This window comes from Oncorhynchus keta, chromosome 17, assembly GCF_023373465.1.
Source record: "Oncorhynchus keta strain PuntledgeMale-10-30-2019 chromosome 17, Oket_V2, whole genome shotgun sequence".
Classification (NCBI taxonomy): Eukaryota; Metazoa; Chordata; class Actinopteri; order Salmoniformes; family Salmonidae; genus Oncorhynchus; species Oncorhynchus keta.
This window is the reverse complement of record NC_068437.1, coordinates 40,812,006-40,838,794: the sequence shown is the minus strand read 5'-3', so window position 1 is coordinate 40,838,794 and position 26,789 is coordinate 40,812,006. Positions and strand designations below refer to the sequence as shown.

At 41.7% G+C, this 26,789-nt stretch overlaps 2 protein-coding genes across 2 annotated transcripts; one reads left to right on the top strand and one right to left on the bottom strand.

Moving 5' to 3' along the window:
* Positions 1–3,434: 3,434 nt before the first annotated feature.
* LOC118395831 (solute carrier family 23 member 1-like) lies at positions 3,435–17,065 on the top strand. Its single transcript, XM_035789806.2, has 12 exons — positions 3,435–3,736; positions 4,975–5,109; positions 5,482–5,639; positions 11,272–11,431; positions 12,358–12,539; positions 12,846–12,966; positions 13,134–13,290; positions 13,589–13,842; positions 13,983–14,147; positions 14,481–14,589; positions 14,748–14,843; positions 15,043–17,065. The coding sequence occupies exons 1-12, from the start codon at positions 3,689–3,691 to the stop codon at positions 15,303–15,305; spliced, it is 1,848 nt and encodes a 615-aa protein (XP_035645699.1). The 5' UTR covers positions 3,435–3,688; the 3' UTR covers positions 15,306–17,065.
* On the bottom strand, positions 15,934–22,963 carry LOC118395830 (protein FAM180A-like). The gene is made up of 3 exons (XM_035789805.2): positions 22,732–22,963; positions 17,740–17,837; positions 15,934–17,626 (listed from the first exon to the last, which is right to left on the bottom strand). The coding sequence occupies exons 1-3, from the start codon at positions 22,832–22,834 to the stop codon at positions 17,279–17,281; spliced, it is 549 nt and encodes a 182-aa protein (XP_035645698.1). The 5' UTR covers positions 22,835–22,963; the 3' UTR covers positions 15,934–17,278.
* Positions 22,964–26,789: the final 3,826 nt, after the last annotated feature.

Sequence of the window (26,789 nt, the reverse complement as noted above, 5' to 3'; positions counted from 1 at the left end):
CACTGGCTGCCATCTAGGTTACAGAGTCCCATCCACCAAACTACCAGGTGTAAATCAGGGAAGAGACTCAGGGGGTATGCTAATTTGGTATAGAGCAGACCTAAACCAGGGACATTTTACATCTGGCTAGAAATGAATAAGGAAATGATCTCAACAGAGAAAAATGTCCTCATATGTGCTACCTATATCCCCCCAGTGGAATCCCCATAATTTAACAATGACAGCTTCTCCATCTTAGAGGGGGAGACCAACAATTTCCAGGCTCAGAGACATGTACTAGTCTGTGGCGACCTAAACGCCAGAACTGGACAAGAACCTGACACACATGGGGACAAACACCTACCTGGAGGTGACAGCATTCCCTCCCCCATATGCCCCCCTAGTCATAACTACAACAACATAACCAACAAGTACAGGTCACAACTCCTGCAGCTCTGTCGGACGCTGGATATGTACATAGTCAATGGTAGGCTTCGAGGGGACTCCTATGGTAGGTACTGTATACCTACAGTATAGTTAACCTCTTGGCAGTAGTACTGTAGACTAATTTATCACTGACCACAACCCAGAGTCTTTTAGAGCGTTCACAGTCAGTTGTCACGTTGGTAACAATGATTTGAGAGACAGGCGCAGGAATGCGTGATCTGGGTTTTATTCAGCCCAAATTACGGCGTGCCGTGTAAAGGCACAGGGGCGAAGACCAAATAAACACGTAACAAAACACACAGGGTAGAAACCCAAAACAGAAGAGCGAGGTGTACCTCAAATAAATAACACACACGCACAATGATTAACACACGGGACGAGACCCGTAATCATCTGCACAATCCATAAGGGCACGAAATCCCAAAACACACAGCCACGCGATTTTGGCAGCTCCTGGCTGACTGGCGGCTCTTGCAGCTCCTGGCTGACTGGCGGCTCTGGCAGCTCCTGGCGGCTCTGGCAGCTCCTGGCTGACTGGCGGCTCTGGCAGCTCAGGACTGGAGGGAGACTCTGGCAGCTCAGGACTGGAGGGAGACTCTGGCAGCTCAGGACAGACGGGAGACTCTGGCAGCTCAGGATAGATGGTAGACTCTGGCAGCTCAGGACAGACGGGAGACTCTGGCAGCTCAGGACAGACGGGAGACTCTGGAAGCTCAGGACAGGCGGGAGCACCTGTAGGGAGGAGACGGAGAGACAGCCTGGTGCGGGGGGGCTGCCACCGGAGGGCTGGTGCGTGGAGGTGGCACCGGATAGACCGGACTGTGAAGGCGCATTGGAGCTCTCGAGCACAGAGCCTGCCCAACCTTACCTGGTTGAATGCTCCTCGTAGCCAGGCCAGTGCGACGAGGTGGAATAGCCCGCACTGGGCTGTGCTGGCGAACCGGGGACACCATGCGTAAGGCTGGTGCCATGTGCCCGAGGAGACGCGCTGGAGACCAGATGCGCTGAGCCGGCTTCATGGCACCAGGTGCCATGCGGACACCGTGCGGGGACACCGGCATAACCCGGTCCCTCTCTCTCCACGGTAAGCACGGGGAGTTGGCTCAGATCTCCTACCTGACTTAGCCACACTTCCCGTGTGCCCCCCCCCAATACATTTTTGGGGCTGCCTCTCGGGCTTCCTTTCCAGCCGTGTTCCCTCAAAGCGCTGGCTCCCTTTACCTACTGCCTCCGCTCTCATGGCTGCCTCCACCTGTTCCCATGGGTGGCAATCCCTTCCAGCCAAGATCTCCTACCATGTGTAGCAACCCTTGCCATCCAGAATGTCCTCCCATGTCCATTCCTCCTTATAGCGCTGCTCCTGCTGCTGCTGCCTGTTACCACACTGCTTGGTCCTTTGGTGGTGGGTTATTCTGTAACGGTCGTCGTATGAAGGAGAGGACCAAGGTGCAGTGTGGTAAGTGTTCATGATGTTTAATAAAATAAACAGAACACTAAATGACCAAAAACAACAAAGAGAGTGAACGACACAAAACAGTTCACCCACGAAACACAATAGAAAACCGGCTACCTAAATATGGTTCTCAATCAGGGACAACGATAGACAGCTGCCTCTGATTGAGAACCATACCAGGCCAAACACAGAAATAGCAAATCATAGAAAAACTAACATAGACAACCCACCCAACTCACGCCCTGACCATACTAAAACAAATACATAACAAAAGAACTAAGGTCAGAACGTGACACAAACATCAAATTGAGACTCTGCAGAAATATCCTCCGTGAACAACGTAGAACACCAAATAATGCATGTAGAGGAGAATTAGGCCGATACCTACTAATTATCAAAATCCAGAAAAGAGACGTTAAATTCTACAGCCACCTAAAAGGAAGTGATTCCCAAACCTTCCATAACAAAGCCATCACCTACAGAGAAATTAACATGGAGAAGAGCCCTCTAAGCAAGCTGGTCCTGGGGCTATGTTCACAAACGCAAACAGACCCCACAGAGCCCCAGGACAGCAACACAATTAGACCCAACCAAATTATGAGAAAACAAAAAGATAATTACTTGACACATTGGAAAGAATTTATAAAAATGCAGAGCAAACTAGAATGCTATTTGGCCCAAAACAGAGAGTCCACAGGGGCAGAATACCTGACCACTGTGACTGACCCAAAATTAAGGAAAGCATTGACTATGTACAGACTCAGTGAGCATAGCATTGCTATTGAGAAAGGCCGCCAAAGACAGACCTGGCTCTCAAGAGAAGACAGGCTATGTGCACACTGCCCATAAAATGAGGTGGGAACTGAGCTGCACTTTCTAACCTCCTGCCAAATGTATGACCATATTAGAGATACATATTTCCCTCAGATTACACAGACCCACAAAGAATTTGAAAACAAATCCAATTTTGGAAAAACACCATTGTAAATACAACCTATATTTATGTTTATTGATTTTCCCTTTTGGCCTTTAACTATTTGCACATCATTACAATACTGTATATATACATAATATGAACTTTTTAAAGTGTAATGTTTACTGTACATTTTTTATTGTTTATTTCACTTTTGTTTATTATCTATTTCACTTGCTTATGCAATGTAAACATATGTTTCCCATGCCAATAACACCCTTAAATTGAAATTGAATTGAGAGAGAGATGTTATATGTCATATGTTATATGAGCATATGTTATATGCTCATTAGAATGGGGAGAAGGGGGAGGAGGTTGAATCACATACAGTGTTTTTCTCTGGTATACGGTACTGATGTCAGGGTTATACAGTGAAGAGTGTGTAGGATTCCAATTACTCTAAATGTGTTATTGTTTCTATTAGTTCAACATTGTGCTTTAGCAACACAATAATGTTTTGTCATGCCAATAAAAGAGAGAGAGAAAGAGAGGTAGAGCTAGTGTCCTGAAAGGATCTATTCTACGGTCGCGAGGGCCGGATCAGCTGCTTGCCTTGCTGTTGTAATTGGGTTCACATGAGAGGCTGGTGGTGGGACTCATTTCAGTTACAATCAGCAACAGCAGTAGTCTTGTGTTCAACTCTCTCTTTACTTACTCTCTCTAACTCTCTCCATCCCTCCTTCCCCTATCTTGCTCTCTCTCTCCCATCTCCCTGCATACTATAGCTCTCTTTTTTTCTCCTTCTTCTGTATTCTCTCTCCTCTTTGCTCGCCTGTTGAGATTATTCACTCATAACTCAGAGGACCCAACATCCTAGCTGAGTTCAGACTGGAGCCATGGCTCCAGAAAAGGAAAGCAATGGTCTCGAAAACTATGCATTTGCTGTAAGTATGAACACAATTATTCCCGTGCTGGAGGATTATGTTGACATTTGCTGCAGTGTATTTGAGTAAAGATTATGTGCGAGCGCCACCTATTACAGGTACACGTTCTGAGGGAACACATGTAATGCATTTTCTGCACATAGATGAATGTGTAAACTCAAACAAAGAAACAAATTCCCAGTGATTTTCAGCCTTGGTGATATATTGATCTCTTCCTCTTAACTGATTACCATATCATAACATATGTGGTACTCTTCAGATTGCATACTGTAGTATTGTAATAATGTAACGGGCTACAATAGTAAGTTAATCATTTCCAAGAAGTCTGAGTGAATTCATAAGAACTGAGTGACTTGAATTCCTTAGAATGGGTCTGGTTTATATGAATGCTACTTCAAGCCAACCGTCACATGTATACCTTGAAATAGGATGTGTGCTCTATTATATGGGTTTGGTTGAGCAGAATGAAGCTGCTCATTCTTATTAGGCTGAGAAGTGTTGTTAACTTTCTATACGGTTCTGTCGGTACAATCACCTGACCCACAATTAATCCCTCATGCATAACTGACTTATAATGGCTCTCTGGTGCAAATAATTGACCGCAAAATGACAGTAAGGGGCAAGAAGAAACTTGAAGGATACTGGGTTTCTATGTGAGTTGTTGGATTTGTTGATTTATTGACAAACATAATTGATTTTGTCCATGAAAGCCATGAAAATGTATTTAGCTACACATATTAGCCACTAATTTGTAGTTTATAATTGTGTATATAAGTAGCTATTAAGGCTTTTATTCTCTGCAGAAATATTGTCCAAAAATCAGCTCATTGTACAGAAAGGGGCACACCTCCCCAACCCCATGATCAAAATCATATAATGAAAATTCAGTGTTTCTATGTCAAACAGTTTTGTTGTATTTAAGTCTTCTGTAATGTATATAAAGTGTCATATTGGGATGCAAACTCAAAATTAAATACATTTCAACTCAATATCTGACATGGTATAGGTGTCTTCTTTTTTAAGCCCTTATTGTAAGTGTGTGAGGTATATTCTTTAGTTTCAAAGTCGATTTATTTAAGACTACCAATAATCACTCTGTGTGACCCTGATTTAGCTCACTGCATTAAAAGGTTTTAAGCTTATATTATGAGTGATATTATGCCTGTGTTATGAGTGATATTATGTCTGTCAGACCCATTTGTACCCCAATGAATGCGACCCTGGTCTCTGTCCTGTAGATTGATGGGCGTTTCTGTGATCTGGAGAAGGATGGAGAGGGCTCCGACCTCTCTGAGGAAGACGACAAGAACAAACTGGCCTACTGTGTCACAGACATCCCACCCTGGTACCTTTGCATCATTCTGGGCATCCAGGTAGTTCAAAGCCCTACTTTGTATAATTGGAGGCTCACTGGTAGAGGTTGGCCTGGGTGCAGCTGAGGATGGGCCTCCTCGGGGCTCCATTGATTTGATTAGGCCGTGTAATCAATTGGATGAACAGTCAAATAACCTAGTTTACCAGGATTCATTTGGGCTCGAATTAAAAAGAAAGCCACCAAGTCACATGAGGACCTCAAACTTAAATATTCAACAGCGAGATTTTTGTTGAGGCTGATGGCAAACACTGAACCTGTACCTGTGATTTCAGCTGCTCATCTTGGCTTCAGTATCCTCAGTGGGTTTAATCCTCATCAGTGCATCTCCTCTTCTTCCTCTCTCCCCTCCATCCTCACTGTCTCTCCTCAGCATTGCCTGACAGCGTTTGGAGGGATCATCGCCATCCCTCTGATCCTGTCTCAGGGTCTGTGTCTGCAGCATGACAGCCTGACCCAGGGTCACCTTATCAGCACCATCTTCTTTGTGTCAGGCGTGTGCACCCTGCTGCAGGTCACCTTTGGAATCAGGTGAGGAGGGGATCTGGGGTTGGTTGGATATGGCTTTGGGCCAATCATTCATCAGCAACAACAGAGTGACTGTTGACATAAAGGGGGCCTACAGCAAGGGGAAGAAAGAAGAAAGGGGCCAATGAAGATTGACTTTAAAGAGATAACCTCTTGTGAAGGTGGAGTTACCCATGATATATGGAGACACCATACAGGTAGAGGGTGAGGCTTGGCATCTCCTTGTTGTCAAAGTGCCATAAATTCCATGACATCAATATACTTTAAAACCAATGAAACCAAATCTAAACTGTGTAGACATGTTATTAGCTCGCTGATAATCACCCAAAAGAACGCTAGACAGTCAGGGAGCATCGAAAATTCCCAAAACAATGGATAGATAGAGGAATTTGTTAGCAAATTTTGATCGGAAAAAATTATAATGTAGTGCAGCCATCCAGACCTTGTTGGAGACCGAATGAAGCCCCCGGGGCTAAATTAGTTTGCCACCCCTGAACTGGGCAGTATACTATGGGTTCTTAAGTTTCCTTCTAAACCTCTGTTGACCTTTGAAACATGTTTTTTCCGGTCCGTGTGATGCATTATCCTCACACAATAGGATATTATGCAGTGGGCACTGGGGCTTTAGGTTATTAAAGCATGTGCCATTATTGTGCACTAGCTAGGTCTTAGTATGGTATGCAAGTGCTAGATTTTTCTCAGAAACATCTATTTTCTGACTGAGAATGGAAAATGATAGTTGTTGTTCTATCTACAGTATGGTGTACCGTAAGCATGGTGTTGTTCTATCTATGGTGTACCGTAAGCATGGTGTTGTTCTATCTATGGTGTACCGAAAGCAAGGTGTTGTTCTATCTATGGTGTACCGTAAGCATGGTGTTGTTCTATCTATGGTGTACCGTAAGCATGGTGTTGTTCTATCTATGGTGTACCGAAAGCAATGTGTTGTTCTATCTATGGTGTACCGAAAGCAAGGTGTTGTTCTATATATGGTGTACTGTAAGCAAGGTGTTGTTCTATCTATGGTGTACCGAAAGCAAGGTGTTGTTCTATATATGGTGTACTGTAAGCAATTTGTTGTTTTATCTACAGTATGGTGTACTGTAAGCAAGGTGTTGTTCTATCTATGGTGTACCGAAAGCAAGGTGTTGTTCTATATATGGTGTACTGTAAGCAAGGTGTTGTTCTATATATGGTGTACTGTAAGCAAGGTGTTGTTCTATCTATGGTGTACCGTAAGCAATTTGTTGTTTTATCTACAGTATGGTGTACTGTAAGCAAGGTGTTGTTCTATCTATGGTGTACCGAAAGCAAGGTGTTGTTCTATATATGGTGTACTGTAAGCAAGGTGTTGTTCTATCTATGGTGTACCGTAAGCAATTTGTTGTTTTATCTACAGTATGGTGTACTGTAAGCAAGGTGTTGTTCTATCTATGATGTACTGTAAGCAAGGTGTTGTTCTATATATGGTGTACTGTAAGCAAGGTGTTGTTCTATATATGGTGTACTGTAAGCAAGGTGTTGTTCTATATATGGTGTACTGTAAGCAAGGTGTTGTTCTATATATGGTGTACCGTAAGCAATTTGTTATTCTATCTAGAGTATGGTGTACTGTAAGCAAGGTGTTGTTCTATATATGGTGTACTGTAAGCAAGGTGTTGTTCTATCTAGAGTATGGTGTACTGTTAGCAAAGTGTTGTTCTATCTATGGTGTACCAAAAGCAAGGTGTTGTTCTATCTATGGTGTACCGTAAGCAATTTGTTGCTCTATATATGGTGTACAGTAAGCAAGGTGTTGTTCTATCTAGAGTATGGTGTACTGTAAGCAAGGTGTTGTTCTATCCATGGTGTACCATAAGCAAGGTGTTGTTCTATATATGGTGTACTGTAAGCAATTTGTTGTTTTATCTACAGTATGGTGTACCGTAAGCAAGGTGTTGTTCTATCTATGGTGTACCGTAAGCAAGGTGTTGTTCTATCTATGGTGTACCATAAGCAAGGTGTTGTTCTATCTATGGTGTACTGTAAGCAATTTGTTGTTCTATATATGGTGTACCGTAAGCAAGGTGTTGTTCTATATATGGTGTACTGTAAGCAATTTGTTGTTCTATATATGGTGTACCGTAAGCAAGGTGTTGTTCTATATATGGTGTACCAAAAGCAAGGTGTTGTTCTATCTATGGTGTACCGTAAGCAAGGTGTTGTTCTATATATGGTGTACCGTAAGCAATTTGTTGTTTTATCTACAGTATGGTGTACCGTAAGCAAGGTGTAGTTCTATATATGGTGTACTGTAAGCAAGGTGTTGTTCTGTATATGGTGTACTGTAAGCAAGGTGTAGTTCTATATATGGTGTACTGTAAGCAAGGTGTTGTTCTGTATATGGTGTACTGTAAGCAAGGTGTTGTTTTATATATGGTGTACTGTAAGCAAGGTGTTGTTCTATATATGGTGTACTGTAAGCAAGGTGTTGTTCTATATATGGTGTACTGTAAGCAAGGTGTTGTTCTATATATGGTGTACTGTAAGCAAGGTGTTGTTCTATCTATGGTGTACTGTAAGCAATTTGTTGTTTTATCTACAGTATGGTGTACTGTAAGCAAGGTGTTGTTCTATATATGGTGTACTGTAAGCAAGGTGTTGTTCTATATATGGTGTACTGTAAGCAAGGTGTTGTTCTATATATGGTGTACTGTAAGCAAGGTGTTGTTCTATATATGGTGTACTGTAAGCAAGGTGTTGTTCTATCTAGAGTATGGTGTACTGTAAGCAAGGTGTTGTTCTATCCATGGTGTACCGTAAGCAAGGTGTTGTTCTATATATGGTGTACTGTAAGCAATGTGTTGTTCTATCTATGGTGTACCGTAAGCAAGGTGTTGTTCTATATATGGTATACTGTAAGCAATTTGTTGTTCTATATATGGTGTACTGTAAGCAAGGTGTTGTTCTATATATGGTGTACTGTAAGCAAGGTGTTGTTCTATATATGGTGTACTGTAAGCAAGGTGTTGTTCTATATATGGTGTACTGTAAGCAAGGTGTTGTTCTATCTATGGTGTACTGTAAGCAATTTGTTGTTTTATCTACAGTATGGTGTACTGTAAGCAAGGTGTTGTTCTATATATGGTGTACTGTAAGCAAGGTGTTGTTCTATATATAGTGTACTGTAAGCAAGGTGTTGTTCTATATATGGTGTACTGTAAGCAATTTGTTGTTTTATCTACAGTATGGTGTACTGTAAGCAAGGTGTTGTTCTATCTATGGTGTACCGAAAGCAAGGTGTTGTTCTATATATGGTGTACTGTAAGCTAGGTGTTGTTCTATCTATGGTGTACTGTAAGCAAGGTGTTGTTCTATATATGGTGTACTGTAAGCAAGGTGTTGTTCTATCTATGGTGTACCGTAAGCAATTTGTTGTTTTATCTACAGTATGGTGTACTGTAAGCAAGGTGTTGTTCTATCTATGGTGTACCGAAAGCAAGGTGTTGTTCTATATATGGTGTACTGTAAGCAAGGTGTTGTTCTATCTATGGTGTACCGTAAGCAATTTGTTGTTTTATCTACAGTATGGTGTACTGTAAGCAAGGTGTTGTTCTATCTATGGTGTACTGTAAGCAAGGTGTTGTTCTATATATGGTGTACTGTAAGCAAGGTGTTGTTCTATATATGGTGTACTGTAAGCAAGGTGTTGTTCTATATATGGTGTACTGTAAGCAAGGTGTTGTTCTATATATGGTGTACCGTAAGCAATTTGTTATTCTATCTAGAGTATGGTGTACTGTAAGCAAGGTGTTGTTCTATATATGGTGTACTGTAAGCAAGGTGTTGTTCTATCTATGGTGTACCGTAAGCAATTTGTTGCTCTATATATGGTGTACAGTAAGCAAGGTGTTGTTCTATCTAGAGTATCGTGTACTGTAAGCAAGGTGTTGTTCTATCCATGGTGTACCATAAGCAAGGTGTTGTTCTATATATGGTGTACTGTAAGCAATTTGTTGTTTTATCTACAGTATGGTGTACTGTAAGCAAGGTGTTGTTCTATCTATGGTGTACCGTAAGCAAGGTGTTGTTCTATCTATGGTGTACTGTAAGCAATTTGTTGTTCTATATATGGTGTACCGTAAGCAAGGTGTTGTTCTATATATGGTGTACTGTAAGCAATTTGTTGTTCTATATATGGTGTACCGTAAGCAAGGTGTTGTTCTATATATGGTGTACCAAAAGCAAGGTGTTGTTCTATCTATGGTGTACCGTAAGCAAGGTGTTGTTCTATATATGGTGTACCGTAAGCAATTTGTTGTTTTATCTACAGTATGGTGTACCGTAAGCAAGGTGTAGTTCTATATATGGTGTACTGTAAGCAAGGTGTTGTTCTGTATATGGTGTACTGTAAGCAAGGTGTAGTTCTATATATGGTGTACTGTAAGCAAGGTGTTGTTCTATATATGGTGTACTGTAAGCAATTTGTTGTTTTATCTACAGTATGGTGTACTGTAAGCAAGGTGTTGTTCTATCTATGGTGTACCGAAAGCAAGGTGTTGTTCTATATATGGTGTACTGTAAGCTAGGTGTTGTTCTATCTATGGTGTACTGTAAGCAAGGTGTTGTTCTATATATGGTGTACTGTAAGCAAGGTGTTGTTCTATATATGGTGTACCGTAAGCAATTTGTTGTTTTATATCTACAGTATGGTGTACTGTAAGCAAGGTGTTGTTCTGTCTATGGTGTACTGTAAGGCCATGTATGGCACTGCCCAGCTGCCCAGGTCCAACCTGGCCAACCATAACCTGACCCAGAGTCCTGCATCATATCATCATAACAGGATTAGGTAGGAATTTCCATCTTATTAGGTTGATAAACTAGCTCACATTAAGTCCACATTCCTGCAGGCAAATATCTCCAAAAGCCTGGAGGTCAGCTGTGAGGAAAACAATGGATGTGTTGAACTCACTAGTAGGGAGTGAAACTCCAGCACAGCCCTGATCAGGATATGAGATGTGATATGATATGATATGAATATGATATGATTGTATTGTAATGCCATAGGAGTCAACATTTACACAGACAAACGACCACTTCACTGTATTTAGTGGCTCCATTGTTATTACTGATCCATCTGTCAACAATAGTATAATTGAAAGTGGGGCATAATGTATCAGAGGATGGAGACACACAGCAGATAGTCATTACATTAACCTGTATGAGTCTTGATTGGAAAGACATGGTTTTTACATAACGTCCTCACAAGATTTGAATCAGCCCTTCAAGGCCTAAAAGTAGATCTAGAGAAACAATGTGCCCTGTGTGATTCAGGCCATGCTGTTTGAACCTAGAGGTTGCGTGTTTTGGATCGGATGAGCTAAGGACTTGCACTTTGGCTGGGAGTTGATTGAGGCTGTTCTCTACGGAAGAAAAGGAGGGGTTGATTCATAAAAGGCAACTTTTGTTTGGATGATTGACAAGATGATACTACAAAGCAAAGGGATTTAAATTCATCCCAATTCACTGTGAAATTGATTATGGGGATGAATTCCTTATGTACTAGTCTCTACACTTTAGACAGAACATCTTTGCAATTGTGATTTCAGACATCATACCCCCCCCCCCTCGTGCTTTCTCTCTCTCTACCCCTCAGACTGCCCATTCTACAGGGGGGTACTTTCACCTTGCTGGCTCCCTCTATGGCCATGCTGTCGATGCCAGAGTGGACATGCCCTGCCTGGACCCAGAACGCTTCCTTGGTCAATGCCACCTCTCCTGAGTATGTAGAGGTGTGGCAGAGCCGCATGCGAGCGGTGAGTGACACACTTACGAGAGAGAGAGAGAGAGAGAGAGAGAGAGAGAGAGAGAGAGAGAGAGAGAGAGAGAGAGAGAGAGAGAGAGAGAGAGAGAGAGAGAGAGAGAGAGAGAGAGAGAGAGAGAGAGAGAGAGAGAGAGAGAGAGAGAGAGAAGCATGGCGCTTGTAGTGCCAGGGTTTGATTCCCAGAACCATCAATATTGTAAAATGTATGTACTGACTGTGTGTTTTGGATAAAAGCGTCTGCTAAATGGCATAAACAGTACACAGGGTGTACACAACATGAGGAACGCCTGCTCTTTCCATGACCTAGACTGACCAGGTGAATCCTTATTGATGTCACCTGCTAAATCCACTTCAGTCAGTGTAGATGAATGGGAGGAGACAGGTTAAATAAGGATTTTTAAGCCTTGAGACAATTGAACATGGATTGTGTATGTGTGCCATTCAGAGGGTGAATGGGCAAGACAAAAGATGTAAGTGCTTTTGAACAGGGTACGGTAGTAGGTGCCAGGTGCACCGGTTTGAGTGTCTCAAGAACTGTAGCCCCTCTGAGTTTTTCATGCTCAACAGTCCACCACCCAAAGAACAATCAGCCAACTTGACACAACTATGGGAAGCATTGAAGTCAGCATAGGCCATCATCCCTGTATAGAATGCTTTTGACACCTTGTAGAGTCATGCCGCAACGAATGGAGGCTGTTCTGAGGGCAAAAGGGGTTGCAACTCAATATTAGGAAGGTGTTCCTAATGTTTTGTACACTCAGTGTATTTTATTGAGAGAGAGGGCGAGTTTAGCCACATTTGAAATGTCTTAATAACCCTTGACAACCCATTATTTACAGGATTCCCATCTATAGGATTTCCCATCTTATTGTGGTTATTGATTGTGTGTATATGCTTATGTGGTTTATTCCTCTACAGTTACAGGGCTCCATCATGGTGGGCTCCTTGTTCCAGGTCCTGGTGGGTTTCTCTGGCCTCATCGGTCTCTTCATGCGTTTCATTGGCCCCCTCACCATCGCACCCACCATCTCTCTGATTGGCCTGTCCCTATACGACTCAGCTGGAATGAATGCAGGGAACCACTGGGGCATCTCAACTATGTATGTACCTCTCAGTATGGTTATTTAAGTCTGCACAAGCCTGTAGTCATCAATCCTTGACCTGGAGAGCCATAAGGTGTGCAGGTTTGTGTTCCTGCCCCGCATTAAAACTCCAGATTCAATTAATCGGCTGGATTTAGGGTTGTAACAAAAGCATGCTCACCCTCTAGCTGTCCCAGACCAGGTTTGGCGTAGCTATGAATTCATGCATGTCAATTGCTACATACTGTAAGATGGTACCCATGCTAACTGCATAACTAGAGGGCACATTCTGCTTTGTGAACAGAGTTAGTCTCTTTCCTACAGGACGACTGCTCTGATCATCCTGTTCTCCCAGTACCTCCGACACATCCCTGTACCATTTCCCACATACAGCAAGACCAAGAAACTCCACACCACCAAGATCTACATCTTCCAGATTCTACCAGTAAGTCCATTGGAAAATTAAGACTCAAAGCTGTTCACTGTTCTCTCAAGCCCTTATATAGGACCCAGAGTTTTCCCTGGTCAGTTTCTGTGGTCTGGAAAAACTCCTGGTCCTAATAATGACTGGTGTAACATATTTACATGTACTGTATGTGACGTCTTCCTCAGGTGCTCCTTGGCATCACACTGTCATGGCTGATCTGCTACATTTTCACCATCTCTGACGTCCTGCCCTCACAGCCGGGGCAATATGGCTACCTGGCTCGCACAGACCTGAAAGGGGATGTCATAGTCCAGGCCCCCTGGTTCAGATTCCCATACCCAGGTAGGAGGCACAGCCGCTCAGGGGGGATCATAAAGCAACAACTCCATAACCTGATAATCAGAAGTTTGGATACGTTTTTTCCTGGTCTGGTCACATGGTCAGGTCACATGGTCAGGTCGCATGGTCTTGTTACATGGTCAGGTCACATGGTCAGGAAAAACTCACGGCGTATCACCTATTCTAGCCCTAACCCTAACCCTTTGCACTATATGGGTAATGAATATGTATGGTTTATTGATATGTGCATTATTAAAAAGACCCTAATGTATTATACATTAACTGGACCACCCAAACTCAGGTCAGTGGGGCTTACCAACAGTGAGCCTGGCAGGAGTGGTAGGGATCTTGGCTGGGGTGATATCCTCCATGATAGAGTCGGTGGGGGACTACCACGCCTGTGCCAGGCTGTCAGGGGCCCCTCCTCCCCCAAAACATGCAATCAACAGGGGCATTGGCATCGAGGGACTTGGCTGTCTGCTGGCTGGGGCCTGGGGCACAGGCAACGGAACCACCTCCTACAGTGAGAATGTGGGAGCATTGGGGATCACCAAGGTGAGATGGGCTATTTTTCAATATAGAATCTGTTTTTAGATGTTAAACTGAGCTGAATCAATGTTTTTTGGGAATATGGAACTTATAAAAGCTATTTGCTGTGAACACTTTTCAATAGACAATGTTCTCTTTTCTTGCAGGTGGGCAGTCGAATGGTGATCATTGCTGGTGGCGTCTTGCTGATCATCATGGGACTGTTTGGTAAAATTGGAGCCATTTTCACCACCATCCCCACACCTGTGGTTGGAGGAATGTTCTTGGTCATGTTTGGGGTCATATCTGCAGCTGGAGTTTCAAATCTGCAGGTAAACTCCTGTGGAGACTCACACCAGTTTGGACAATTTCCTAGGTTTATTTACCCATTGTTATTGTACAATGGCCACAAGACATTTAGCATATGAAGGCTTTTTCATTCAGGTCTTTACTGACAAGTAGGGTTGCAAAATTCAGGGAAAATTCCAGAAATCCCAGTTAAAATATGTCTGGTATCAGGAGGGAATAAGCAGGATCTCTGGGAATCTTCCAACCAGGATCTATGGAAAATATGGGAATTTGGGGAAAGCTATTGGACTTTTGCAACCCTAATGACTGGTTGGCTCTGTTTATTTGTCATCTCCTCTCTCCTTATCATTTGACAGTATGCAGACATGAACTCCTCTCGAAACATCTTTATCTTTGGGTTTTCCATGTTTTCCGGACTGGTCATTCCAAACTGGATATTCAAGAACCCAGATGCCATAGCAACAGGTATCAGAGCAGATAACGCATGTAACACTGTAAAACAAAACATTCAAACTTCTTCAAAAAATCTGGGGGAAAAGCTCAACAGAAGATCAACATGGAGATCTAAGGTTCCTCTAGTACGTGAATTGGCCCAGTATGATGAACTCTATTCTCTTTGTCAGGTGTGGTCGAGCTGGACCAACTGCTGCAGGTGCTTCTGACAACCAGCATGTTTGTTGGAGGCTTCTTTGGGTTCTTCCTTGACAACACCATTCCTGGTAAGCTTCCACCCAGGAATAAGGGGGAATATCTATCCAACTGTTTCACATAGAGTAATGATTAGGTAAAGGGTATATATTCAGTGTTAGTTATTCTCCTCCCCAGACCTCAAAAACATTACACATCTTTCCCAAGATTCACAAGTCTCTGTTATAGGTGAGTTGAAGCATTCTAACGCCACTGCTTTGTGCCACACAGGAACCAAGCGAGAGCGAGGCATCATAGCCTGGAACAAGATCCACCTGGACGACTCCAGCAACACCTTGGAGAGTAGCGAGGTGTACAACCTTCCATTTGGAATCAGCTCTTGCCTCTCCTCCTACACCTGGGTTCGATATGTGCCGTTCCTCCCTCTGAATGCACCCAGCTCACAGGACAAGCCCGGGGTGGACTCTTTGGAGGCCAAGAAGCAACCTGGGAAGCCAGAGCCCTCACATATCATCAGATCAGTGGCCCTATGAACACTGAGAAAGCCCAGACTCTGGCTATAACAACAACAACAATAACAAAGGCAGCTCTCGTGACTTGGACCACCTGTCCTGCTCTTAAGACACTGTAAAAGAACGCTATCCATACTTATTTAGTCAGACATTTTCTACTCACTTCTTGGCCAGAATCAGATTAGCAGTAACCCTCGTTAGCCAACAAATGCATAGCTTTGTTTTTGTTTAGGCAGTGTCGGAGGTGTAACTGCATTAGAGCTGTAATAATCCACAAGCGGCTCCTGGCATTACCTATCGCACACATTGCCATTGGATGCACCGTGTAGAATTAGTAGAAATCCCATGCAGCCATCCCACTGGAATGTGGGATGTAATGTACATCTTGATTATATTGATATAAATCCCTATTATGTTGTTTAATGACTTTAAATGTGTAATTATTTCTATAAAGCCTGCACTTTCTCATTCTGAACCTTTAACATGGCTAGGATATCAGGACAGGTGTGGTTTCATGACAATGACTACAACAGCTGCTGCTATACATATTGACAGCTCTAACATCTGCGTGCACCATTGCGCACATGTTGATTTTGTCCCCCCACACCAGACGCAATCAGGACTCGCAGTTTCAGATATCAAAACAAACTCTGAACCAATTATATTTATTTGGGGACAAATTAATGAAAAGCATTAAACATTCATGGCAATTTAGCTAGCTTGCTTGCTTTTGATAGCTCATTTGTCTTGGGATATAAACATTGGGTTGTTATTTTACCTGAAATGCACAAGTGATTTTTAAATTTATTTTACTAGGCAAGTCAGTTAAGAACAAATTATTTTTTTCAATGACGGCCTAGGAACAGTGGGTTAACTGCCTGTTCAGGGACAGAACAACAGATTTGTACCTTGTCAGCTCAGGGATTTGAACTTGCAACCTTTCGGTTACTAGTCCAGCACTCTAAGCACTAGGCTACACTGCCGCCAAGTACTCTACTCCAACGATTAATCCACAGATAAAACGGTAAACCAAATTAGTTTCTAGTCATCTCTCCTCCTTCGTTCAGGCTTCTTTTTATTATTAGGACTTTAAATGCCAGTTGGCAACCAACTTTAAGGTGCATTACCACAACCGACTGGAGTGTGGATCTCAGTTCATCTTTCAATCACACATGTTGGTATATGCTCCTAATAACCAATGAGGAGATGGGAGAGGAAGGACTTGCAGCGCGTTGAGCGTCACAAATGCAACCAAGTTATATTTTAGCACCTGGCTACGCAGATGCTTGTTGACTTGCGTGAGCAGTGTGGGTGCAATGATTGATGTATGTATGTGAATTTTGCAACGCACGCGATGCGTGCGGTATGGTTAGCATGTAATGCAGATAAATGTCCCACAAAAGAATCTATGAAAAGCTCTGCGTTTGTCTGGTAATGATTGTTACCACTGGTCAGATTGAATCCTGGCCCTTGTATAGGTTTGCTTTGTATTTTCTAAATGAACTTTTGGCAGGGATCTTTTGGCTTTTTGGGGTGTGAATACATTTTTGCTTGGAAATGTTGTACATTGTTAATATTTTTTTATTTTCAGTGGATCTTGTATTTAATGATAACACTATGTATAAGAACTGTATACAAATTTTACAAAAATGTGTGCTTTTTAAAGAAAAACCTTGATTTTTAAAATGAATATAATCATACTTATTTCTCTGCATTTCCAAGTTGGTTCAGGGTAACACTAGTAATAAACCTTTTAAAAAGTTTGAAATAAATCAAATAAATATTTTGTCCCAATGCATTTAAAAAACAGCAATAGGATTAAAGTATATCTCAGAAACTTTAATTTTGAGTCCATGTGATCTATAGTACTCAAGGGTTGCCAAGAATATCATGCTGAAACATCGTATCTATAATGAAAAATAGAAAATTAGAGAAATTCCTTCTCCAATAGAGATCTGGAAATAAAGGCAGTATCAATCCCCAACATTGCGATATCATTTAGCTGTGAGGTCGTTCTCAGCTGTCAGGTCCAGCTTGATAGCTCTGTACAAACTGACAAAGGACTCTGCCCACAAGTCTCTTTGATGGTCTGTGGTAGCGTTGGCCAGCCGCTGGGCGGTGTACACCATGGTCAGCACAGTGCGCTCAAAGTCCTCCAGGCGCAGGTGGCCCATGTGATTGGAAAGGTCAGAGGTCAGGCGATGGATATCAGAGAGTGTTTTGGGCAGGATGTCCTCGCAGATGACTTCCAGCTTTTTGGTCTTCCGCAGGGAGGCCAACTCTTCGTCCTGCACGGAGAACAGAGTGTGCTCGTCTCCAAACTGCAGGCCAGCCAGCAGGATCTACACAGCACAGCCAAAAACAGTAGACTCATTACAAACCCATATTCTTGGTTGCTAACTTAGAGGATTCATACAATATTTGCTACTGTCGTTATCCAAGGAAAATGTCTCACCTCAAATAGTAAATTGACATCCTCTATGGAGTTCTGAAAAGTGGGGTTCACCATTGATGCCATTCCTCTCTTCACTCGAAACGTTGATGGGTAAAGGACTGAAAGAGGGAGGGAGAGAGAGAAAGAGATAGAATGTTATCCAACCTACTACTTTCTCTTTAACTCTTGCCCAGGGTTTCATCATGCGATGCGGACCATGTGGCTTGAACCAGATGTATTGCATATTAAGATGAATTCCCGAGACAAGGCTAACATACAGTACACCTTGCATGCCTTGACAGGTACTGTATATAACAAGGTAGACTTTACAGCCATAATGTTCACAGACATGTGAGGACCATAGAGCACCACACGGTTCAGTTGAGAAACCTGAAATGTGTGACCTTACGAATAGCTCTGATCAGCAGACTGTAAGAAATGACCTCAGGCTTCAAAGGCAGAGAATTCAAAGCAGAGAGGCACATGGGATGAGAGAGAGAGAGAGAGAGGGAGAGAGAGAGAGACAGAGAGACAGAGAGAGAGAGACAGAGAGAGACAGAGAGAGAGACAGAGAGAGACAGAGAGAGAGACAGAGAGAGACAGAGAGAGAGAGAGAGAGAGAGAGAGAGAGAGAGAGAGAGAGAGAGAGAGAAAGAGAGAGAGAGAGAGAGAGAGAGAGAGAGAGAGAGAGAGAGAGAGAGAGAGAGAGAGCAACTGACTTGGAGATGAGTCTACTTTTCATAAATACCAGAGCTCACTTACCAGAGCAACGTTGGACGCTGGTTTTAAGAGTGAGTGCTAACCAGAATATGTGACCTGGTCATAGCAGGACACTTCCCAAATAACATTTCACCTACTCATCTTTTGAGTTAAGGACCACCACTTACTGAAATCTGCTATCTGGATTCTCATCTCAATCCAAATACAGGATTGTAAATCATTCTATGACAGAGTTTCTCAACTGGCGCGAGTGGTTTTATTCCCCAACACCAAGGGTTTTTGTTGTTCGATTTTTATTGTTGGACATAAAAGACTATAATAAACCCAGGAAATCAGCTCCAAATGATTTTTTATTCCCAGCATAATAGAGAGTGGTGATCGTATACAAAAGCAAGCAGGGTTTGAAATGATTATGTTTTTTGTCAAATATTATATCTGTTTGGGCTTCTTCCAGTGAATTTGCAGTCTACAAATTATTTGTACTTATGTTCCGGCCCCCTGATCATCCCCTCAAGAAAAAATTGGCACGCGGCCGAATCTGATTGATGACCCCTGTTCTATAACATCAAAGCTATTCATATTTCCGCAAGTCCACAAATATTGTAAAGACACAAACCGGTTATGCTGAACAAGCATTGTTTCTGTACATGACAGAGGGAAAAAATATAGAGAATAAAGAGAGAGAGGGATTGAGAGCATTAGTGAAGACACTTGCCAGCTGGTCAGCGCATGCTCAGAGCATGCATTCTGGTAATCCATCTGGCCCTGCGGCCTTGTGAATGTAAATCTGTTTAACGGTCTTACTCACATTGGCTACGGAGAGTGTGATCACACAGTCGTCCGGAACAGCTGCTGCTCTCATGTATGGTTCAGTGTTGCTTGCCTCGATGTGAGCATAGAAGACATTTAGCTCGTCTGGTGGGCTCAAGTCACTGGGAAGCTTGTGGCTGGGTTTCCCTTTGTAATCCATGATAGTTTAGAAGTCCTGCCACATCCGACGAGCATTAGAGCCGGCGTAGAACGATTACATCTTAGTCCTATAATGATGCTTTGCCTGTTTGATGGCTTGTCAGAGGTCATAGTGGGATATTTTGTAAGAGTCTGGATTAGTGTCCCACTCCTTGAAAGCAGCAGCTCTAGCCTTTAACTCAGTACAGATATTGCCTGTAATTTATGGCTTATGGTTGCGACATGTACGTACAGTCACTGTGGGGATGACATCATCGATGCACTTATTAATGAAGCAGGTAACTGATGTGGTAAACTCCTCAATGTAATCAGATGAATCCTGGAACATATTCCAGTCAGTGCTAGTGAAACAGTCCTGTAGCTTAGCGTCCGCTTCATCGGACCACTTCCGTATTGAGCTGTCATTGGTACTTCAGAATTTTTGCTTGCAAGCAAGAATCAGGAGGATACAATGATGATCAGATTTGCCAAATGGAGGGCAAGGGAGAGCTTTGTATGCGTTTATGTATGGAGTAAAAGTGATCTAGAGTTTTGTCTCCTCCAGTAGCACAGGTGACATGCTGGTAGAAATGAGGTAAAATGGATTTCAGTTTTCCTGCATTAGGTAACCTAGCAGTTAGGAGCGTTGGGCAAGTAACCGAAAGGTTGCTGGTTAGAATTTGCGATATAAATAGCAGACTTGGTCAGAATCCCGTAAATTGGCAGCTATCCACTGTAGCTCCATTAAAATGTCAGATAGAGGTGCTGTAAACGTGCAAAGCTTTTGAATATTAAGAAGTTATTCGTAGTGTTTTGTAAACTCAGTGTGCATTGACAAGCAAATCTTATTCAGATGTTCTTTGAAAAACAAACTCTAAGGAGGAAATCCATTATTGGACATGAGCACATTCCTGAGTGCACATACCAGGAATGAAACTTTGGAATATTCTCTCCAGTGCTTCCTTTGGTGTTTACAGTCAATCCAGCTAATGAAGGCCCTGAAATAGTACTTGTTTAAGAAGGGCTGATAAGTTTAGAAGAAAATCATCAGGAAGCGAAGAGGAGTGTGTCATAACAAAGCTATCGTTTGCAAGCTGGAAACCTGTGTCCTAGGACCATAGAGACAGGAGCCATGCAGTAGACACCTAGACAAACGAAGGGTTCAGCATACAAGCATACACTCTTAGAAAAAAGTGCTATCTCAAACCTTAAAGGGTTCTTCGGCTGTCCCCATAGGAGAACCCTTTGAAGAACCCTTTTTGGTTGCAGGTAGATCCCTTTTGGGTTCTACTTCTACCTGGAACTGAAAAGGGTCCTACTTGGAACCAAAAAGGTTGCTCCTATTGGGACAGCTGAAGAACCCTTTCTGAAACTATGTTTTCTAAGAGTGTACTAGCACATATATGTTGTCCATCGTGGGCAAAACTTTCCAAATATTTTTATTCACAAACATTTGACAAATAGTCAAATGTTCTACATGGAGGTTTTTGTTTGCCTTTATTTTAGTACATTCAGCTAATAAGATTTGTTGATGCCATATGATGAAATCAAACAATTCATGCTATTTGATCACTACTTTTCCATTGAGGTAATTGAGATTTCTATGACTTCAGAATGTGTGTAATAGCAAACACAAAGTTGATATGATTTCATCAGATATACCAGAGCATGTCAAACAATGTTCCAGATGCTCCACCCATACAAAAATCATAGTAAAGCCAGGAGAAACAAATATCAACAAATGTAATCCAAGAAAAGCTAGAAAGACAGTACTCCTGAGCTGTCATTGTACTGTTTGAGCCTCAATCCTCTCATTCTAAGAATATGTTTTTTCGTATGATCCAATTGCCACAACACATCACATAATATCTACAATAACTGAAACAAAAACCACAAAATACCTTATTTAGCCAGATTCAAGACAGCTTTGAAAACTTTTTGGTGGTGTGTTTTTCATTCTTCAGGGGCCTATCAGTTTCCTGCTGCAGTTCATATTTGGAGCCCTTTCATTGTTTTCATATCAGAAACAGATGCGGATAGTTCATACACACATTGAGCCCAGTAGCCGACACATAAACTGAAATGGAACTTTAAACATACAAGTCGTTAAGGACCATAGTTGAATTGTGCTAGAAAATGGGACCCAACTGTTCTGCAGGACCAGAAATGTGAGTTCTTGGCAGCTACACCTGTACACTATTAGAGAAAATATGCTATCTAGAACCAAAAAGGGCTCTTATACTGTCCCCATAGGTCAACCCTTTTAAAAAACCTTTTGGTTCCAGGTAGAACCCTTTCCACAGAGGGTTCCACATGGAACCCAAAAGAGTTCTAGCTTGAACAAAAAAGGGTTCTACGTGGAACCAAAATAGGTTACCCTATGGGGATAGCTGCAGAACCCTTTTAGAACCCTTTTTTCCAAGTGTATTATCTGGATTTTTCTGATGTCAAATAATTTATCCAACAAAGTATAGAACTGCTACAGTTGCTCAGCATCATTAAGGTCAATCTGTAGGGCACTTGAATTTCAGATGGATCGAAACAGCTGGAGAGAAAACAATGATTTCAATGTCACTCCTCCTTTAACCCTAAAGAAAAACAGAAACAAATCAAAATACCAAAATATCCCCAGTACACTCCCCACCACACAGCTTGCACATTGTTGTGATGTGTGCAGCATGTTACAGCTGTGCTGGTGGATGCTGCTGCTGGATCTGTGTACATACTAATCAGTCATGTTAACACATACTGTTGTGAAATGACTTTGCTCAATCAGAGGTTAGAGCTGGACAGACAAAGCACAGAGGACAGAATTAAATGTGTGACTAGGCTAACCATTGATTGCAGTTTTCTGTGTGATGGGGATGGGATAGGGTAAGTCTATATTCTGTATTAGTCTTCTGGATTTGAGACGGCGATGCTGAGGCCAAGAGAGAAGCATATGTAAAATGACTTTAGCTTGACATTTGATACCAGGAATGATATTGTACTTTGTGACTGTCATAACAGAATGATCATTAATCTGTCCTTTCTCTGGAATAAGAGCGTTACATCTTTCTTTCCATCACTGGATACATATTCTAATCCACAATGAGCTGATTCTCAGTAATGCCTTGAATTCTTTTGGCAGAATTACTGTTGAGTTTAGTGTAGCATCTGGGAATGAGGTGCATTCCTATCAATTATATTTATGGACAACTACTGCAGCAAAACGTACCCTTTAAAAGGGCAAATGCACAGGTTACAATTATACAGCAACATTAAACATAATCATTGCATATAAACATACTGTAAACTGTATAACATTTCCATTGAACACATTAATATAGGTGAAGATATTCTTACCTTTGTTATGCCGATAAGTGGCACATGTGTGGATATTGCAGTAAAATAGTGCAACAATGACCATCTTCCAGGGCATCATGGTGACCTGGCATCCACCTGGCATCCAGTAGCCAGGGACAGACTGGACAGAGCCACAGGTCGAGGACCACGATCAAGGACCACAGTCACTCCACTGGGAAAAACCTCAGACCATCCCACCACTGCAACTGCGCTCCTCCTTTCTGAAATTCTTTCTCTCTCTCTCTCTCTCTCTCTCTCTCTCTCTCTCTCTCTCTCTCTCTCTCTCTCTCTCTCTCTCTCTCTCTCTCTCTCTCACCAGCTGACACTGTTGGTGCTGTCATCTGGCAGTCATCAGACCCAGAGAGACACGTCTACTTCTTATTGTTGCCTCCTTGTCCTCTTCTGACCGTAAGCGCGCCTTACGATCATTTCCTTTTTTCTCTTTCATTATCTCCCTTTTCTCTTCTTCCTCCTTCTCCTTAATGCTGAACTGTCCTCCTAGTCCTGATCACGTTAATTACATTGATGTTAATAAGTGAAGTCTTCTGTGGAACATCTTGTGTTCATCAATAATATACACAGAGTACACAAAACATTAAGAACACCTGCTCTTTCCACGACATGGACTGACCAGGTGAATCCAGGTGAAAGCTATGATCCCTTACTGATGTCACTTGTTAAATCCACTTCAATCAGTGTAGATGAAGGGGAGGAGACAGGTTAAAGAAGGATTTCTAAGCCTTTAGACAACTTAGACATGGATTGTGTATGTGTGCCATTCAAGAGGGTGAATGGGCAAGACAAAATATTTAAGTGCCTTTGAACAGGGTACGATAGTTGGTGCCAGGCTTGTGTCAAGAACTGCAACTCTGCTGGGTTTGTCATGCTCAACAGTTTCCGTGTGTATCAAGAATGTTCCACCACCCAAAGGAAATCCAACCAACTTGAGCACTGTGGGAAGCATCTGTGTGAAATTCTTTCGACACCTTGTAAAGTCCATTCCACGATGAATTGAAGCTGTTCTGAAGGCAAAAGGTGGGATGCAACTCAATGCAACTGTATAATCAGTGTATGCTCCCTTTTTGTTTAAAAAATGCTTTGAGGACATATTACTGGACTCTGCCTTGAGTTTGAGGTTTGTGAATGGATGAATGCAAGCATTTATTGTTGTCCAGACTGCTGAACCATGTTTCTGTATGGTCAACATTAGTTCTGCTTATGCTAACGAGAGGATCCTTGGGAGGGTTGGAACTTGGAACGTGTGTGTCTGTGCCAGGAACACTTCAGGGAACCAACCCAGTTTTGTTTTCTGGGAGGTGGAGTGTAGAGACTTCACACTCCAAACACACAACCCAACACAGCATATTGTTGCTCTACAAATGAAATGTATTATTATTATGATTATGATTATTATGAGTATTATTATTTTTTACTAGAGCTTATAGCTATCCAAACACACAGTGGAATGGAGCACAGCCAACGCCTATATACAAACCATCTGAAGCAGCTTCTTCAAATAAACATGTCCTATTCCAAGGCTGGCAGTAAGATCACCAAAAGAAGAAACATCACAAAGAAGAAATGTGTGATTTAGTAGTGTTGTGTAATTTGCTTCATTCTGTGCAACTTATAGCTAACAATAGTTGTAACAGTAAATTAAACGTAATTCAGAAAGAGCTCAGTTTTTCCTTAACTAATAATTCATCCTCCAATTCGAAGTTGAACTCCTCTCTCTTTAGGACCAGTGAGACACTCTCATGCTGATGAGATGTGGCAGTCATGAAGCTGCCAGGGAATGCAGAGACAGTGTTAAAGTTGGAAAGATGGATGGGGCCACCATAGAATCTCTAAATTAGAACACAATAAGTTGGACAAACATTATATTCTCACAGGGGAAATTAAAAGAAAATGGGTTGTTTTTGGTCACACTCCAATTCAAAGAGTTGCCCTTGTGTAACGTAGTTTCTTCTCCTAGCCCTATTAGTAATACCACAGTCTGTGAGGATGTGAAATAATTGATATGTGAGTGAATATTTATCTAGTTTCATTAAATTCCTAGAAAAGGGGAGAAGGTAATTGTCTTTATGCTGTTACAGTAAAAGTCATGTCCAAATAGACATAGCTTTGCAAAAAGTATAGTAGAAGTAGAAATACAGTTATCTATTGTAGAAGTACAGTTATCTTTTGTAGAAGAACAGTTATCTATCGTAGAAGTAAAGTTATCTATTGTTGAAGTACAGTTATCTATTGTTGAAGTACAGTTATCTATTGTAGAAGTAAAGTTATCTATTGTTGAAGTACAGTTATCTATAGTAGAAGTAAAGTTATATATTGTTGAAGTACAGTTATCTATTGTTGAAGTACAGTTATCTATTGTAGAAGTAAAGTTATCTATTGTAGACGTACATTTATCTATTGTAGAAGTAAAGTTATCTATTGACAAACTTAAATATGTGAGGAACTTTCTTCAGGACATGCTTAAGTTCTAACAGAATTCTAGGACTGGAGTTATGCAACAGAGCCAGAAGAGTAAAACATGTAGTACTAACTGTTACATCTAGAACAAACCCTTCAAGTATCTGGCCCGTATTTCAGATTTCTATGAAATATGACCTATAATTCATTACAATATCAGTGAAATGCTTTTCTTTATAATGAGTTTAAATTAGGTCTGTTAAAAAGCTTGCTAAGGTTATGGTTAGGGCTAGGGTTAGGACAAGGGTACAGATAGATAGTTACAGAACAGATAGTTCATTGAAATGTTAATGATAGTCTGTAGAGCATCTACAGATGGACTATCCAAATAAAGTGTAACCGAATGGTGTGGCCGTACACCGGCCATTACAAATATTAATGTGAGATGACCGCTGATTGGCCAGCTTAGCCAATGAGGAAGGATGACATAATTCTCTATGATAAAATAGCAAGTGTTTTCAAACATTCTGTTTGAGATACAGGTTTGAGATGGAGTTTTTGAAGTGTTTTTTCTCCAATTTATGCTTTGACCACAAATATGAGCATAAGACAGGTGAACAACATGATTTGGGTTAACAGAATATGAGATTTTCACTGGGCAGATACATTCTGATTCATCATGTGTACTACTGTGTGATGTATGGAATATTTCTTGGAAGGATTTTCCAGGTTCACTGTCTATCGTCCACGTTTTCACCCAGCTCAGGCATGCATACTGTAATATTACCACGCTGTTTGATCCTCAATGCTTCCCATCATCTACTAAAGTAGTCTCTTGTGACAGACTGTTACCATTAAGTATTTGGTCAGAGTGAACATGGGGTCTGGTTCTATGTGCCAAGATTACATAATGAAGCAACTTCAGTGTCCTACTGCAATGTGCCAGAAGATGGTAGTCTTCTCAAACTAATGCTCCCAGTCAATTCTAATACTGTAGGCCAATCAAAAACTTCAACTAAATTGACTGTACTCATTTAGGGTTTGTTTGAAAATGTACTGAGACCATCAATGCTACCATCAAATGTCCACTAGATGACAGCAGCCAACAGAATAGAACCTTTCAGCGAATTCCCTCAACTACCTTTGACCCTGATTATCTGTCAGCTTCACAGCAATGCATAAAGCAACAGTGCACAGCTATAGAAGCACGGTGAGTATACCTTTAAGATCAGCAAAGATAATTCCCTTTGGAAATTCGGCAAATAGTGTTCTGATGTATTGGTAATATTCTGCCTAAACCAATAGGCCTATCCAGAACAGCATTGTGTACCTTAAAGGATAACTCCATCCAGAAACTATCTTTTGGTATTTGTTTAACTAGTCCATTGTTGATATTGGCCCAAATTATTTTGCATGTCAGCAATCAAGTTGGCAAGATATGTGTAACTTTCAAAATACAGAAATCTGGTCCGTATGATGCATTTTGCATCATATGATGCTGCGTTTGGCATTATATGATGCTGCGTTTGGCATTATATGATGCTGCGTTTGGCATTATATGATGCTGCATTTGGCATCATATGATGCTGCGTTTGGCATTATATGATGCTGCGTTTGGCATTATATGATGCTGCATTTGGCAT